This window comes from Lutjanus erythropterus, chromosome 1, assembly GCF_056507025.1.
Source record: "Lutjanus erythropterus isolate fLutEry1 chromosome 1, fLutEry1.hap2, whole genome shotgun sequence".
Taxonomy (NCBI): domain Eukaryota; kingdom Metazoa; phylum Chordata; class Actinopteri; order Lutjaniformes; family Lutjanidae; genus Lutjanus; species Lutjanus erythropterus.
In genome coordinates this window covers 31,277,785-31,296,048 of record NC_139317.1, presented here as the reverse complement: position 1 = coordinate 31,296,048, position 18,264 = coordinate 31,277,785, and the positions used below count along the sequence as shown (strand labels likewise).

General features: G+C 40.2%; 2 protein-coding genes across 2 annotated transcripts in view; both read right to left on the bottom strand.

Moving 5' to 3' along the window:
- Positions 1 to 9,231, bottom strand: part of LOC146333122 (talin-2) — a 152,974-nt gene extending 143,743 nt beyond the window's left edge. The window contains exon 1 of the mRNA XM_084719775.1: positions 9,090 to 9,231. The gene's annotated coding sequence lies outside the window, so the exon portion shown is untranslated. The remainder of the gene's footprint in view (positions 1 to 9,089) is intronic.
- A 2,973-nt stretch (positions 9,232 to 12,204) lies between these two features.
- Positions 12,205 to 14,531, bottom strand: ddx28 (DEAD (Asp-Glu-Ala-Asp) box polypeptide 28). The gene has a single exon (XM_084719760.1). The coding sequence runs from the start codon at positions 14,346 to 14,348 to the stop codon at positions 12,687 to 12,689; it is 1,662 nt and encodes a 553-aa protein (XP_084575886.1). The 5' UTR covers positions 14,349 to 14,531; the 3' UTR covers positions 12,205 to 12,686.
- Between the last annotated feature and the right edge of the window lie 3,733 nt (positions 14,532 to 18,264).

The following is an 18,264-nucleotide window of genomic DNA, read 5'->3' as shown; positions in this document are numbered from 1 at the left end:
TCACTTCCTGGGGAATTCCAACACAGGATTATTTTCACAAGGCACAACATCACAGGGACAAAAATAATTTGATGAGTGGTACAAATGTTGAAATTTGTCAACAAAAAACAGACATGTTGAGTAATGAGGATACCATTTGTTCAGGAGTTTTGGAATGGATTAAGTTACAGCCAATGGCTGCACGAGAGAAAACTAGGATGCTTGATTTCACGTTTAAAATAAAAGGATGAGGCAAAAGTTTTCATTGGCAGAACCATCAAAGCTGTATACGCTCACCCCGATTTCTAATTTTGGGTGCAGATTCCACTGATATCCTGTCTTGTTTAAATGCAAAGCCTGTTTTTCTCCTCTCACTCTGTTATCAGTATGGGTTTAGACTGCACGCTTGTATAAAAAGTCAACTTGCAGTTGCCATTATTGCCACATGTATAAATAGTAAAGTTTTCTGATCCGTCTGTAATACTTGCAGCCACACATGCAAACACACTTGGATAAGATACCAAAAATAACCACAACAAGTAGGATTTGGCATCAAGTAGTCCACTGAGCGAATCAAAAATAAAGCACTTTGCTCTAGAGCACTTGTTGTGGTTGAGATGGTGTTACATGGTTCACTTCCTAGCTGCAAACTGACTCAGTCTGGGGAAGCAAACCAGTAATCTCAATGTAATAGGCATGCTTCTGTAACCTTTAAGCGACTACTGCATTTCTTGGTTACTTTGGCGAGATCAAATAGCCCCTGAGCAGGAGGAAGAGGAGGAAGAGATGGAAAATGAATTTTGCTGCCCGAAGCAATAGAAGAAGTAAGAAGGAACAAAAATGAAATGTGAAAATTACAGGCTATCATTTAGTAACATGGTCCACAAGGGTGTCCTTCCACACGTGTTTGTGTACAAAAAAAACAGCCAGTCTACACACTGTGTTCGCAGTGCAGTGTGCTTTTGCACCGGGAGAAGCAGACACCTGATTAGGTTACATTTCTGCCCTGGTGACTAAGAGGCATGAGCCTCGAGGTGGCAACCATGGCAGTGGGGATTTATGCCAGAGACGCACTCCAGTAATAGCTGAGGAGCTCAGCTGCAACCTGAAACACATTTCAGAGCAGATCCACTTTCAGCCCAGGGTCGAGATGACGCTTCGCTTTGGCCAAAACGCCTGAAATTACAAGCTGAGGTTCTGAAGTCAGCCAGGGTTTGGCCTGACACATAGTATTCCCTCTGATTTCTATTGAGTTATTTTAATATTAATCTATTTCATCATTTTAAAATGTAACATTTATCAGAAGGTAAACTTAATCCAAAGAAAAAATAGCATTTTAGCAAACCAGCACAATATTAGCATAATAGTAAGAAAAATTGGTAAAGTCAAACCAGATCAATTAATACAATCACTACATGACCAAAATATAAAAGGAGACTAAAGTAATTTCAAAATGAAAAGCAGACAATTAGATAATTTCAGCTTGTGCCAAAAGGCTGTAACAGATCCCACGACAAGCAGTTCCCGGAAGCTAATAAAAAAGACACTTAAATTCAGAAATAGCCTGTATTAATTTCAGTGTTCCAAACTAAAATAGGAGGACTTCACCTCATTTCACCACAGAGAGATTTCAAGCTTCATTTCATATTTAACCTGGTGTCATCTTCTGGAGCTCGACAGCCTAATAAATGCAGTACACGGTACAGACACAACTCTTAACTCCTCTTTGAAACATATAAACCATGTGTTTTTTCTACCTAAAAGCTAAGGACAAAGGGCTGATCATTGTGGCAGCTCCTGTAGATGATAATGTTTCACAGTGTTGTTCAAGGTCATTTTAGCACAAAGATAAAATTGCTGCATTGAGGATGAAAGCTCTGATCTTTCAGGTGTGTAGCAGTCCACAGTCAGCGTGGAAAACTCTGAACTTGCAGCTCTTGCGTCATCAAACACCAAATGACAGGTAGGTTACTTTGTTTTTCATAGCCCATGAAACCATGACATATGACATAATACACTGTCCACCAATCTCAATCCATTACAAGACCAGTGTTAAGGATTTAGTGCCATTAAGCTGTGGGCTTGCAAATTAGAAACATGTGGTCTCACCATCCCCTTCCAAGCATGTAGGAGAACCTATGGGGGCTGCAAAAGTTGCACAAAATGTAAACGGCCTTATATAGAGTAGCAATATTCCAATATCACTTTTTTTTCTTGATACCAGTTCTGATACCTGAACTTTAAGTGTTTGAGTTGAATCTACTCAGTGAAGAGGATGACAGAACAGTTCAGTCTAATCCAATTTACAATCACAAAAAAAAGCATCTCAAAAAATTTGCTGTGTTTTACTGCAGATCCCACAAAAACAAACCAAATCAGGAAATAAAGATTGAAATAATACTGTCTGTATTTGCAGCTTAATAACAGAGTATGTACAGTATACCTACACACTGGGTACTCAAGGTACTCATAGTCAGGTTTGCAGTGACAGCCTTACAATACAACAACATGGACTCTACAAAGCGATGTGATGCTGAGGTAAAGTTGGCATTTCTCTCCTCCTCTGGCCATAAAACTTGGCATACTGGTCGCTGCCGGGAAGTAACATGGTCCCGTTTTAAGCTAATAAATTAAGTGGTGTCTGATCAGTGCATAGAGTACTCGCCAATGTCTAATGCTGCATTTTAGGTTGTATCTGAGGCATTTTCCGTAACTGGTGGATAATGGTGGCCTTCATGGAAGAGGTCCCTAACCTCACCCTCGGTAGATATAAACGGCTCATTCTACAGTAACAAAAACACAACAAATTTTATTTTCAGCTGATTACACACTAATGAATACATACTTAAAAATATTAAATTCCATTTCTTCCATATTCTGCCAACAAATCCCATAAAACATATGAACTTCTGTGATTGTGAACATTATCATAAATGTGCTCTTCTACTGGGGTAACCGTTCAAATGAACAACTCTGTTCAAAATGCCTACTAAGTAGTAGGCAGCACGAGTTTTCATCCCCCATCACCATGACAACCATACTGGCAACCGCGGCTTCAGACTGCTCAGCATGACCAAAATTTGGTATTTTTAAACCAGACTGGGGGTCCGCTGACTAACATCACAGCACGCACAGAACCGCATACAGTATGCAGACTGCTGCAGGGCACCGGTTGCTCAGACAGACTGCTCCTCCTGAAACATATTCCATTTTTAATTATAGGCTGAAAAAAAACACAGCAAACATTTCCTATCCTTCAGTCATACCAAGTATTTAAATCCAATCAATTAGCAAAGGCCACTTGGGCAGAAATAGCTCTTCATGTTACTGGCAGGAAACCACTGTACTGGCTCATATCTGTGATGCAATGCACATTGGATGGTGGACTGAGGAGGAGGCAGGCATAACCAGAACTCAGTGGGAGGTGGGAAAAAAACAGAAAGTAGATGGGATGTGCCAAGAAGGCAGCCTCTGCTGCATCCATCCATTAATGACCAACATTACCACTTCAGAAACTTTGGGTGAATGCTTCGCTGCTGATGGGCTTGCGGGCATACTCATCATAAATGGCTATGATCTTTTCAAACCTGTGCACTTCCAAATTGATAACTGCTGCGTTTGCTGTACTTTTTTACTTTTGACCTTTACAAAAACAAGACTGGCTCAAAACTGTAACTTTTGAATGTTACGTCAACCTAGTCTGTTTCTAATTACAACCCTTCCTCCTAATATGAGATTGTGAATGGACTTAGAGAGTGATTCAATAGGTTTTCTGCCTGATACTGAACAAAGTTAAGTACTGTGCACTGTGAAGGGCCAGGCACAGGGGCCTCTTTCTCACAGGAAGCCCTGCTTGGAATCTTGTGATTTGACTCTAATGTTTAAGGTTACGCATGCCTTGGCTTGGTCACGACGAAGTGTGAAATTCTGTGATATTGTTAACTTGAACTAGGCCAGACATTCCTCCGCCTCCATTCAGACTGCAAGTCCACACATTAAGCACATCACCACAACACAGCGCTCTTAAAATGTGTCTTAGCTGCAATTTGTAAGGCATTAAACTACCTATACTGCAGTTTGCCTAGTTAAAAAAAATACTCCCACTCAAGTGCAGTAAGAAACTTGAAAGTTGTAGCCCTTAAGATTTCAGTCCTAGCTGATTTGGCAACAACCATGGTTACCGTAGTAACAGCAAGTGCAGTTTAATACTATAGCAAACACTCGTTGAGCAACTCCTTTTCCAGAAATACAACAAGGACAACTGGTTTATTTATTTTACAGTGCAACCATCAATATCTCAGAAGAACTAATCCTACATACCAAGAATACTAATGTCAAATAAAAAAGGGAGAAATTTCAACATTTAGGGGTGCATTTTATTAAAAATTACACCAACCCTGCATGGTATGCGTATACTTTATCTTTGAGAAGGCAAGTTTGCTTATTTGAGAGGGCATGCCCTACATACACACAGCTTTGAGTCACAAAAGAGAGCAGTCTGAAAACCATTGCAGGGCTAGTAGACACCATGCCTCTACAAATGCTGCAAATCAGGCTATCTGGGCTAAATCTGTTCACTACATTGTCACCTTTAGAAACTTTTATCTTCAACCACTCCAATCTGATAATGATCATCATTGTGATGACGCTTGTATGAGGTCATCATTCAGGCTTTAAAATGCACCCTGGTTATTCCCCTAGTTCTAATCGTGATCATTAGTTGTTAAATCACATGTAACTGTTATGAGGCAAAAACAGAACTAAGGCAATTAGGCTATGTTTGCTAATTTTGGCAACTAAAAGCTGATCCCTAGTTACCAGCCTGGCAACCACTTCCAAACAATCATTTAAGGCTCCGAGATCCATAAAAAAACAAGGAATGAGTTCCAGATGACCAACTGGGAGCTACACTGGTGGGAAACAAGCAGAACAGACAGTGATTCTTCACTTGGTTATTTCTGCATTAAAAGCAGATTACGTTTATTTCAGAACAACTGTAGAACAAGTGTCAGGGGATGCTGCTAGACAGAAATTTTGTGAATAACCTGCCAAAGTCTTTAGCAAATGTAATTCAACCAGTCTTTCTCTGTTCAGCTCAAATTCTGTCCTCCACCCTCCCACCTGCATGCAAAATGCCTCTTGTGATCACAGCAGCTTTGGAATAAAAAGGCACTCAGATTGCAAGAATTGCCTTGTCTTACACCAGCCCTTACAACTCCTGCAGGAAATATGTTATTAATATGAACTGCACTTGCTAACTGTACCACAAACTTCCTGTAAGCTCAGCAGAGGTACCTGGCTGACCATGAGAAACAAACTGTTGGCTCCCCTCCCGTCGTCCAGTGCATTAACATGGTGCCTCTTGTGATTAAAGTGTCATTATGGTTATGCTCATTACTTCCACTCTGTGGTTGCTGGTGACAGCAAAGACCTGTTTTCATGCAGAACAAAGGGAACAGATCGATAAATTAGCCATGTGCTGCTGATGAGTAACCCCTTCACCACCGGATGAGAAAGACTGGCCTTGAAGGTCTTTACAAGCCAGAAGCACATGTCCGTTGAATGTTAGTCCTTCAAGGCCACAGACGCAACTGAACTAGAAATGCAAAGCATTAATAAAGGGATAGTTTTAATCTGGGGTTCTGTGAGGTACTTATTGACAGTCAGTATATTAGCTACAGTAGATGTCAGTTGGCACTCAACACGATCACAGTTTTGAGAAGCAGGGAGGGGCACCAGCATGAAAACTAAGAAACAAACTGCTGTGGACAGGGTTCACAACAGTCATTTACAAAAAATCCATATTAGTTTAAGTGTAGACTACATTTAACAGGAAACTGCCATTATATACACCAAATATCGCTCTCTCCAAACCAACCAAACTCCATAGACAAAATCAGTAATTTTACCTTGCAGAATATGGGAGTTGCTGGTCTCCCACTGCCTTGATCTGTTAGTGTGTTTGTGTTGTGTGATTCTGTGTTTTAAAAGCTTAGTTCAGATTCACCAAAGTCACACAAAAAGACAAACAAACTAAAATATCGAGGCAGCGATAGACCAGCGACTTCTGGTTCTGCGAGGTAAAATTAATCATTTTGCCTGTGGAATTTGGTTGGTTTAGAAAGACTAATATTTGGCTCAGTTTCCTCTCTGAAAACTTGTCTGACAGCAGAGTAAAGCAATGACAACATTCTTAAGATAGCATAGACATAAACTGGTACTTGTTTTTAGGTTGAGCCTTTTAATGTGGCTAAAATATGTGTTGTTGCTGACCCTGTCCACATCAGTTCATTGATTAGCTTCAATGCTGGTGCCCCTCTCTGCTGCATGTCAGCTGGCATCTACTGTGGGTAAAACACTGACTAATGATCATTAAGTACCTCACACACCCCGACTAATAATCCAAACTATGCCTTTAATATGCTTTGAGCTTTCATTGTGTGCAGACCTAGACATCATTTCCTGGAGATTCACACTGCTTCTCTTTTCCTACCACTGATTTCAGCACTAAATAACTGCACAGCTCCAGGGTAAAGAGTGTATTTGTTGATCACTCTGCTTGGAGGAGATTGGTTTCAAACTACTAATAGTATAATGGATGCATAAACACATTCCCCAAAAAGGTCAGTGCAGTCACTAATATAATGAAAAAGCTTTTGATTGCTGCTTTTATGTCAGGGAAGCCAGATAGAGTTTGGTCAGTTTAATAAATGATCGGTGCCACAGCTGGTGGCAGAGCTGCATACTAAGCAGCAGCAGCAGCAGCGAAAGCAGCAGCTGATAGTAACAGTTAACTATGAGGCAGGAGAAAATGACATTTTCACAGAGATGAAACAGAAGCATAACTGATCAGTGCACAAGAACAGGGGTCTGGCTCATTAGATGAGAGCTGCCATTTTGAAAGGACAGATTTTAACACGGGGCAACTCTGAGGAGACGTGATGACATTCTCGTCCTGCTTCTGCAATTTTCTTCACACTTTTATTAACTATAGATTTTTGGGGGAGGAGATATATCTAATAACCACCAGCCATTCCCACAAGAAACTGTGCCCTGCATGCCAAATGGCTATGACTGATGTTAGACATACCTATAGGATGTGTAACAAACCAGTCAGGGGAAGGCACTCGTTCCTGAGACATTACACACACGCTGGAGCCTGCAGCCTATAAGGTCATGTGTCTTTTCCTGACAAGCCAGGGTCTCAGCAGCCAGAAGGGGAGTGGGGAGAGGAGTGTGTGTGTGAGGGTGGGGCTTCAGGGGACGATTTACATTAAGCTGCCAGAGAAACTCACTTGCACATCAGACATAGCAGGCATCTCTTATAGAGCCCGACCGATATATCAGTCAATGGATATTTTTGGACGACATTGACCGATCATAGATGTACCGGAATTGGCATATACGTTTGCCGATGTGAAAACTTTTTTACAGAATATAAAATGCAGAAAACTGTGCCTGAGGTGATTTAGATTTAGCAAAATGAGGGACATTTATTATAGCAAGAGGAGCTCCCTTGCAGGTGTGAATGCAGAGAAGCTATGTTTTGTGGTTTACATCCAGCCCCTAATTGACTGGCAGTATTAAAACAGTCAGCAATCGACCCTTCCTAAGTCAGGCTGTTTTTGCTCTGTGCTCCAACGATAGCGGAGCAAACCTGGTACCTCAGACAACTTTCTGCTTTTCCTGTAAAAGTGACATATGGGGTCACATCTCAGTTCAGCTAATTTTAGTTAACAATTTATGAACATGAGCTATCTAGCCAGCAAGTATTTTGCTTACATTGGCTAATTTAAGATGTGAATGTTATTTTTACAGGTCCCCAAGCATCGTCTTTTAACCAGATTCACAATAAAAATAGGTAAAAGGATAAAGTAGACCAGGAACAAAGCTTGCTCAACTGTCACTGGAGCAGAGAATGAAAAGGGGCGGGACATAGGAAGGGTCAATTAACTAATGCTGCTGATGATGTTTATTAACCATTTGTTTTATCTATTTATTTTTTCCCCACCAGTGGTCATTTCTGGAATTGGTTTACAATGATAATGGTACATTATCTTATTTAACTTAAATATTCTTCAATAAAGTCATATATTTAACAAAGTAGCCTTCTGGGTACCTTTGCAGTTCACAAAAAAATTAACTGTATCCATGTATTGAGCATTAATGGCTGGGCCTTGTCTCTCTATGAAGGGGTGTGGCAGCAGAGACGATCAGGCAGCTGAGCCATCCTCACAATTCAAACAATATAACCTGGAAGCTGTAGATAAATACAGATGCATTTTTTTTTCTTCCCATGATGCTCTCATGATCACCTTGACCGTGATGAGCAGTGGTGCAGCCACAGCATGGAAACCACAAGCACCTGAATGATAAAGATGAAAAAATAAAAGCCCAGGGCTGCAAACACATGCAAGCTATATGATGTGTGAGTGCATGGTGAAGCTGGAATATGTGGATTTTTGCTTTCAACACAGCAGCAGCCACTCGCTCTGCACAGGTGGCCGCCCTTTAATGTGTGCGTGGCTTTTCTTTGACGTGCATTATTAGATTCAAAAGTTGGGAACAATTGCCTGTGGCATTGGTGGCAGCTTTGACTGAGGTGGTAACTTAACATGGCGGAGACCCTGGCCGGTGCAATGTAATCTCCGTGAACTCTGCACGCCTCTCTGACTCCGCACACCCACCTCAACCACCCCTCCAGCCCGCTGTCCACATGCTCACCGCTACGGCTTCAGAAACAACAGCTCCGCCGTAGAAAAAAAGACAAATAAATCCTTACCCCGCACGCAGGAGACCCCCTGCAGCAGCAAAGTCAAGCCGACGCTATTGGGAGAAGTCGACAATTAAAGGCTCCACAAGTTTGGTTGATTCAAATGAGCATCGCAGCCTCTTAAACGCAACTTAGAGCAGAAGAGATCCATTCAAGAGCCGAGCAACGCAGGGAAGAAGCTCCACATCCACACACACGCTGTGCTATCAAATACATACACACTACACACACACGGCGTGCGGGTTTATTCTAACGCTTTGATCGCAGAGAAGGTCAGACAGTCTGCTGCGGGGGAGATGGGCACCAGATAAAGCCGATTATCGGGCAGTAAACCTACCTTCGGGTCCTCTACTGGGGCATTTCAAGCTCCTCCGCCCTGAGAAGATGCACATTAGCTGACAGTCCCGCTCCTCGGCTGTAAAATATCCTCCGCGTTCAGGGAAATTTCCAAGTGGCCGGACAGTGTGTGAGCAGCGGCAGCAGCGGCACCGTGTGTGTGTGTGTGTGTGTGTGTGTGAAAGGGGAGGGGGGGGGAGATAATCCCACGGTGGGGCACAGAGGAAATGCGTCATTATTAATGGACGAACGCCTTGTAGTCCATCCACACACCTCCGTAGTCCACAGGCACTACATGAGGGTGACTTGACATATAGCCCAGTTATTTAATTATTTTTTTAATATTTAATTTGAAGAATAATTACCTCACTTGGACATATTTTTTTCCACTGGTGATTAGGCTTTTTATGATAATAGTGTATAATATTAAATATTTTGAATATTATTCTAATATAATATAATATAATATAATATAATACAATACAATATAATATAATATAATATAATATAATATAATATAATATAATATAAGGTAAGATAAGATAAGATAATATAATGGTATTATCACATTTTAATATACTATAAGGTTATCAGCAGACTAACAATAAGTCTGTTTCATAAGTAAATGCCCTTTAAGTATAGGCTTTAAATCAAAGAAAAAAAAAACAAAAAGACAGAAATAAAAATACAAATAAACCAAAAAGAAAGAAAGAAAGAAACAGCCCTCTGTGAAAGGCATCCAACCATCACTGCCTGCTCAAATATTTGAGAGGAAGTGCAGAAATTGTTTGTGTTACTGTAGGCTGGGTGGTGGTGGTGATGAGGAGCAGGACCAGCCAACTTTATGTTTCACCATTGTTTTATCAAACAAATCGAGAGCCCATTTTCCAAGATCATGTCAGGACTACAGTTTACTATTGAACTTTCTTAATGGTGAGGGACGTGTTGGTGACAAATTAAAGACCCACTTCTGACATTCTTTAGGGCTTGTAGAAATACTTTGCTCGGAATATATATCCACACAAAAAGTTCAATTAATTAGTTTAAAATCCCACTAGAATCTATGAATGTGCAAATATTTTTTGTTTCAAAAGTTTTACTTCTGGACACAAAGAAGTTTTTTCCTCACCACCATCACCTGAGTGCTTGCTCTTGGTGGGAGTTGTTGTGTCTCTGTAAATAATATTGGAGAAATATTGGATATTGGAAAGATTACAGTCTGTCTGCTCCATAAGAAAAATGCCCTGAGATAACTTCTGTTGGGATCTGGCGCTAAATTTTGAGCAACAAGCATTTCATTTACTGCATTATGATGATTTTTTTTAATGCACAAATGTGTGCCTTTTCCGCATGAAAGTATGGTGGAAATGTCTTTATTTATGTAAAGGAAAACACCAAATTCTGGGCCCAGGTGACAATTCAAAATATAATGTAATATAATACAATGAGGACCAAATTCCCCCTCCATCCTATCTACACTTATGAGTACAAAACTGCTAAACTGAGACAGACACAGAGAAACTTCTTTCCTTTCAAGAGTGGGGTTGAGCTCTATAGTCTAAAATTATTTTAGTCTTAAAATACTTACAGTAACACAGGGCTCAGCAACTACCTGGAAGTGGGATATCTGATAGAGTTTATTATTATCTGATTTTTGCTGGGGTCAGTTGAGGGGAGGCAGGACAAAAATATAAACTGAGCAATTGGAGGCATTTGCTCCACATGCTATAAGTGGACACTGTCTCCTGGTTGTCAGGGGAAAGATGGGTGAAATGTGAACCTTAGAGGGGGGCGAAGCTTAAAGATGTTGACCCGAGCCAGAGCAGGACAATCACAGCTAGATTCCACACATTCTGATGGAAGCTCCTTGTTACTGTCAGAGCTGTTAACACTTCTGTCTGACCCTATAATCACTGTACTTCCACAAACACCACACCATAAATCACCACATATGTAACATGAGTCTTTTCAAAATAAGAGCACACGTTGCTTCCAGGCAGAAATGTCTACCTGGGAGTTTGCTGTCTTGCATCTATAATTCATGAAAAAACTAATAAGCTGTTTAAAACAACATCTACCAAACTGTTTCCATAACATCAGGGTCACCAGAAAAGTCATTACCTTTGAAATAAGATCCCAAATAAATTTCTTCACGCTGGCAGATTTTCATGTTGACACTTTTGAGGTTTCCTTTCAACAAGCACCCACAGGCGTGGAAGAGGGAAAAAAAATTCTTTCTAGTAGAGCGGACCTACCACATCAACAGGAGAGATGTCAAGTTTTGGCCCAAGTTCAAGGTAGTGCAGTTTGACAAAGTGTTTCTGTACTCCAAACATTAAAAGGGACTGGAATCCACCAAAACCTTTCAGGAGGTAGCGGACAGGTGTGTGACTGTTCATGTTAGTGAGCATGTGTCAACTTAATTGTTCTACAAGTAAAAATCTTTATACATGTTTTGACCTATCAACAGTGCAGGTGATGTGCATAAACAGAAATCAGATAAATCCCACCATCTTGTGGCCAACCACATGCAGTACACAGTACAGAGAAAAACATAACTGTGTGAAATTGTGGCAAGTATAATACGAATGGACCTCCGAAGAATTCAGGATAGTGTCCACTTTATCATTACAGCTGATGTAAGACATACTTTGAAAAAAGATTTAAGAAACAGTTCAGACAAAGTGGAATATTCACAGTGCTTTCTCCTCTATTGATACTGAAGTTTCAGTGTAACATGCAAATGTTGGAGACACCGACTGTAGCATATTTTAAAACCATATCCTGGATGGTGTTTGGTCAGGTGTGGTCAAATAGCCAACAGGCTGTATTTGAAGAAGTCTACAGCAATGTCTCTTTCAATGACATGGGAGAAAAAGCTGATGTTGCATTTTTTAGGTTTTCATTTTTGGTGGTGCTTGCAAAAATGATGCTCAAAAAAGAAGCCACAAAAGGGCCAACATGCCTTAAAAATAGGGCTGCAACTAATGATGGACATATGTAGATTATTAAATTGTTTTCATTACTAATCATTTAGTCTATAAAATGTCAAAAAAAAAAAAAAAAAAAGTGAAAAATGCTCATGACAATTTCCAAGAACCCAAAGTGACACCGTCCAAAACTCAAAGATTGTTCATTTATTGTCATAAACTAAAAATAATAAACTTTTCTTTAAAATAAAATTAAAAAAAACAAGCTGAGAAAAATATGCAATTAGATTTTACTTTGAATTCAAATCTTTTTCAGACATGAACAGAAGTAAATAAGCAGATGAATCTACACAAACATTGTTTGTATCAGGAAATACAGGCAGTTTTTTAAAACATGACAAAACAATATTTAATATGTGCAGTGAATGGGTGTTTTCACAAATGGACAAATTATGATATATTAACATTTACCTCATTAACTTTCTTAATTATCACATTATTAATTATTCTATTTTATTTATGTTTTCCACAGAGTCCCAACTTTTTTGGAATCAGGATTGTATATACAGAAAAACACATTTCGAGTCATCATCCCGACACTGCATGTATAGTATGTCTCATAAGCAGCTTTTCCACTTGCAAACATATTTTAAAACAAAAACCCCCATCTACTCCACTGCTTTTACAATTTTGGGTTTTGGCTCATGTATATCAGACTCCATCCCTGGCAGAGAAGTCCTCCTGCGCGCAGCCGTCTCAAGCTTCTGCACTAATTCCACGTCCCACGGATGAGTGACAAAGCTGAGCACCTCCCCGTCCTCTACCCCTCCTGCCCTCCCCACTCTCCCTGCTCTGTGGATGTAGTCTGTGTGGCTTTCTGGGCAGTCATAGTTGACAACCAGGCGCACTCTGGATGTGTCCAGGCCACGTGAAGCGATGTCTGTGCAGATCAACACATCCACCAGGCCCTTCTGGAAGGAGCGGAAGATACCTGCACGCACAGGAGCAGGCATCTCCCCTTGCAGACGCGCGTGCTCCACGCCCATCTCTTCTAGTGAGTACCCCAGCCAGTTGACAGTGGCAGACTTGTTGCAGAACACTAAGACAGCTCCTCCTCCTTTCTCCTGCTGGAGCAGCTTCAAGACTTGGTGGAGCTCCAGGATCTTGTCAGCACCCTTCACCTTCAGGAACGTCTGCTTAACATGCGGCATGAGGAAGTGCAGCATCTTGCTCTTGATGACCACGATGCTGCCAAGGTCTGTCACCCGGCTGAGCACTTCGCCGACACCACCGGGGAAGGTGGCACCCACCACCAGCAGCTGCGCCTTCTGCCCGGGGCCTCGTGTTTCCTTGGAATTGCTGGCGATGTTTGTGTGGAGCAGGATGTCCTCCAGCATGTCAGAAAAGCTGGGGTCAAACATGGTGTCGGCCTCATCCACCACAAAAAAGCTCAGCTCGCTCAAGTCCAGGCACCGTCTCCTCAGGGCCTTGACCAGAGCGCCTGGTGTAGCCACCAAAACATCTGGTTGACCCCTCTTAAACACCACCTTGATGTGCCCTACACCTCGTCCCCCACCCACGGTCTTTGTCAGCAAACCAAATGGAGCGCAAAGAGTCCTGGAGACAGCTGCCACTTGCTCCGCCAGCTCCCTGGACGGCACCAGAACCAAAGTGCGGACTTTGTGCTCACCCTCAGCGTCCATCTCTGATCCTTTCTCAGCCTGCAGTCTGTGAATAATCGGCAGGAGGTAACTAAGTGTCTTCCCACTGCCCGTCTCTGCAGCACAGAGGATGTTCTGACCTCTCATGACCTTTGGGATGGTCTGCAGCTGGACAGTGGTAGGATGAGTGATGTTGATACTGTCCAAAGCTTTCACTAGCTCCTTGCAGATATGAAGATTGCTAAATGTCACCGACGCTTTCTGTTCAACCTCCTTCTCAGCAACAAAAGGTGCAACAGCCTTGATGTTGTTGATGGTGAAATAGTCACTGAATGATTTGTTGTGTTTCCATCCTTTGGAGCAAAGAGTGGGCTGCTCGAACTTCCCCAGGATGTATCCAGCAGACTGGTTCAGTTCGGGGTTCTTGCTCTGGATCAGGAGTTTTCCAGCTTTGATGGTGCTGATCTTGTGTTTGCCTCGAGTCTGTTTCACGCTGTCAACGCGCTTCTGCAGGTAACGAGGAATACGAATAACTGCAGTCTCTTCTGTTGATGTTTGACAAAAACGAGTCTGACTACAGCAAGAGACCTTAACAAACTCCGGATAGAGAGTCCTACTTGAGCAGAAAGCTCTGGACGCAGCTAAACAGCCGACCTTCACAGAGTGCATTTTGGTATTTAACTCGCTTGCTAGCGGCTAAAAATCTGCCATTAATATTAAATGTTAACGAACGACTAAACCAAGAAAAGGAAACCAGTTTGGTGCTCTGGGAACCTTTTAAAGTCACACTAAAGGTTCAAAAAATAGCCTAAATCTGATAGCATAACATATAACTCCACCGCGCTATCGCCATGCTTTATTGGCGAATGTTGATGATGTCAGATGGGCGTGGAGTGATGACGTTTGTAGATTTTTTTTTAAAATTTACTTAATTATTTATTTGTTGATGCTAATAATAATTGTTCTAGTAAAATCAAAAAGGAACATGTCATTTGCAAGATATTATGAAATAAGTCTTTTTAAATTTGTAGCATTTCACACTTAATATAATATCATCTTGTTCAGATAAGCAGCAAATTGAATAGTTTTAAGAAACGACATTTGTGTATGAAATACTTTGCCAAGATAATTAAAACGTGTGTAGAAAAAAATATCTGGATATGTAATATATCTTATTTATTTATTTATTTATTTATTTAAATTTCAGTTCCAATTCAAATGTCAGAATATTAACATAAATGTAAAGGAAATCCCAAAGTCTATGATGATTATATGAACAATAATTAAGAAAAGTAAAACCCAGGAGATAATATATTAATTAAATAAATCATTTAGATATGTCCTAAATGCTGCAAACAGACAACATTTCTGAAAGCCTTTTTGTTGACTAAAGACATAATAATTTAAATGTAATATTTCCAGAGAAAACTGAGAGGAAAGTTTTTGTTACAGAAAAATAACATGTAGGTTATGTATATAATACTTGGTTATTGATATCATTAAGTTTACAAGGTGTAACCATCTCTATAGACAGTAGTGGAAAGTATTTTGATCCTTTACTCAAGTAAAAGTGGCAATACTACAGAATAAAACACTCTGTTACAAGTAACAGCCCTGCATTCAAAGTCCAAATTCAGTAAAATTAATCAAAATATAGCATTAAAATACTAAAAGTAAACATACTCATTCTGCACAATGGCATTCATTCATTCATTAATGTGTTCATCAGACTAATTTTGTAGCTCATATGGTGGGGCTCATTTTAAATACTCATATACTGCTGGGTAACCTAATTTAGAATTATATGTAATAAGAAAATTTCTTTGTTGATTTTTGTATTTTATAATAATCTAAATCCAGTTACTAGTAGCTAAAGCGTTAAAGGAGTAAAGAGTACAAAATTTGCCTAAATAGTGGAAAAGTAGAAAGTACCACAACATGGAAATACTCCATAAAGTACAAGTACATCAAAATTGAACACAAGCACAGCACTTCAGCTGGGTACCCTAGTAGCATGCACCCCATCATGATACTGTGAGTACTCTGCTGCAGCCCGGTTCAGTTCCAACCTGTGGTTTTTTGCTGAGTGTCATCCCCTCTCTCTCTCCCTTTCCTGTCATAACTTCAGCTGTACTATCAATTAAAAGGCAGAAAAGGCCCCACAAAATAATTTAATAAAATAATTTTTAAAACGACAGTACTTGAGTATATGTAGTTACATTCCATTATTATCCATAGATAAATATAGAGTCCATTAAAAATTGAGTATAAATATGCGGTTTTAAACAGTAAACCCACTGACCATCCCCAGACAACTGTCACAGGAAGCAAAAAAGAATCCAAGTTGAATTTTAGTGTAATAAAGGTTGACATGATGGCATTACCAAACTCTTGTTTGTTTATTTTCCCCATACAGTACATAAACCATATTCAATCAACTTAGTTTCACTCCATGTTTTGTCCCATGGTCATCCACACCCTCCCTGCAGTGGCTCTAACCTGATCATTGTGTTTGTTGTGAAGTCTTGTACACTGTATGCTGGCTCTAAAATCAATCAGCTGATCACTGCCCTGGTGAATCAGCACTGCCTGTGGTACAATAATGTCACAGACTGTAATAGATTAGAGAAGGGGTGAGAAAGAGCAGTGTCATTGACACAACAGTGACTGTCGATAATTGTCCACGTGACTGAGTCCTGGTCAGTCCTCTTCAGCACAGACCAGGCCCAAAGGCACTGTAAATACTCTTGTCTTCATCGGGGAATCTACAATTTGTCTGATAATAGACCTTTTTAACAGCAGTCATATTGATGTGAAATAGGAGGGTGACCACAGGTGTTACCAATTATGCTGATTAAGGTCCCATTCCATTTAATGTAGCAGAGCCTTTCCAATGAGCAACAGCCTGACTCTGTTTGTCCTGAATGGAACAGAACCTTAATTATCCTTGATAACACCAATGTTTACTCCACTGTCTTATATCAATATGGCTGCGGTGAAATCATCTACTGTTATAGGACTTTGGCCTAATTATCTTTGAAAGCATGTCAACATAATATATAGGCTACAGTTCTGAACTACAGACAGAATTTTTGTTTGTCCAGCGGTTCTTTTGCCACTGGGAGTCTAATAAGAATGAGACCAATCTGGGACCAGAGGAGGTCCCCAGGGGGGCATAAGTTTCTCTGTCTCTCTCCACGTGCTTTCTAGGAATATTTTCATTAATTTATCTGGGTTCACATATTTTATCTTCCCATCATAATCTTCTCTGCAGAGGGCATTTGCATTTATACCCAGCGCAGAACAAAATCAACTGTCTGCATCAGTGTGGTTGTCATCTATCTGACATTGATCGTACATCAGCTACCCTTCCCATGTGCTGAATGAATCGGCTCACTGATTGATTTCCTGTAGCTTCAGAACATCACAAACACTTTCAGTAATAGAACCTCTGTCACATGTTGGACAAACTAATGCTGTGTCAGCCAGAGTCCCTATGAACTAGGGTCTTAGATTACTGTCTCCTAACAAAGCAAGACATAGCTGGTTATATCTGCATCTATTTATTAAAATTAGTCAAATTCCCAGTTTTTTATGTCCGGATGCTTGATTTGTGATTGCCTGATGGGAGTTTATTGCCCAAGTCACTCATCAGACTGAGTAAATAGTTAGTTTCATAGACTGAACACAAGAGGGCAGCACAAATCAACAAGGAGGATATCAAGTCACTTGAAATCCTAATCTGGGCTGTGACAGCATGTTTTTGCAGTCTTTCATGTCTACAATATTTCTCTCACCTTTTCATAATAAATAAAATTTAATGTTTGTCTAGGATTAATAATTCTGCAAAGACTTTTTATATGAGCGTATCATAATATTCACTGTTTCAATCTGCTAGCCTGTCACAGATCAATTAAGACATAAAATAACAAATAAATGACAGAAATTACTTTTTGTTTCTTTTCAAATGTTAATGAATGCATATAAATAAAAAATATATTTTCTACAAACTGTGTAATTGTCTAGGTGAGCCTTGAATTCCTTATCAGCTGACTCTCTTTGCAATTTGATATTTGTTGACATTTAGAGAACATCGCCGCGCGTGTTGCCAAGGTGCTGCATTGCATTTCTGCAGTGTGTGCAAACCCCAATCCTTGAAAGACTGACACCTCTCAAACAGGACCAGTGTGGGGGCAGATGCTGTGTTTTTTTCTTCCTTCATAAGTTTCTTTGCAAGAACATAATATCACAAACCACATCTACAGCCTCCCACACAATTTGTTTTCTTTATCTTCTCCCTTCAAAGGTCATCTGCGAAGATAAGAGGCGCAGGTAACCTGAATTAGACTCGGGTGGGTCTGGAGACTGCTGCACAGAAGGAAGCTCAGTCAAGTCATGTGACTGCCACATAATAATGCAATGATCATTTTATAATTCAGTTTAATGAGAATATATTGATGACAATAGTGAATATACAGTCAGTAAATTAAAAACTTGTTTTAAATGATTACAACTAAAACCTCATGTCCTCCTTTCCTCCCTTTTTTTGTGAGCTTGTGTGCAAAATATCTAATTCCATGGCTCT

Bases quoted from the DNA above. Each gene is read 5' to 3' on its own strand.
- ddx28 (XM_084719760.1), bottom strand. From the start codon at position 14,348: ATGCACTCTGTGAAGGTCGGCTGTTTAGCTGCGTCCAGAGCTTTCTGC.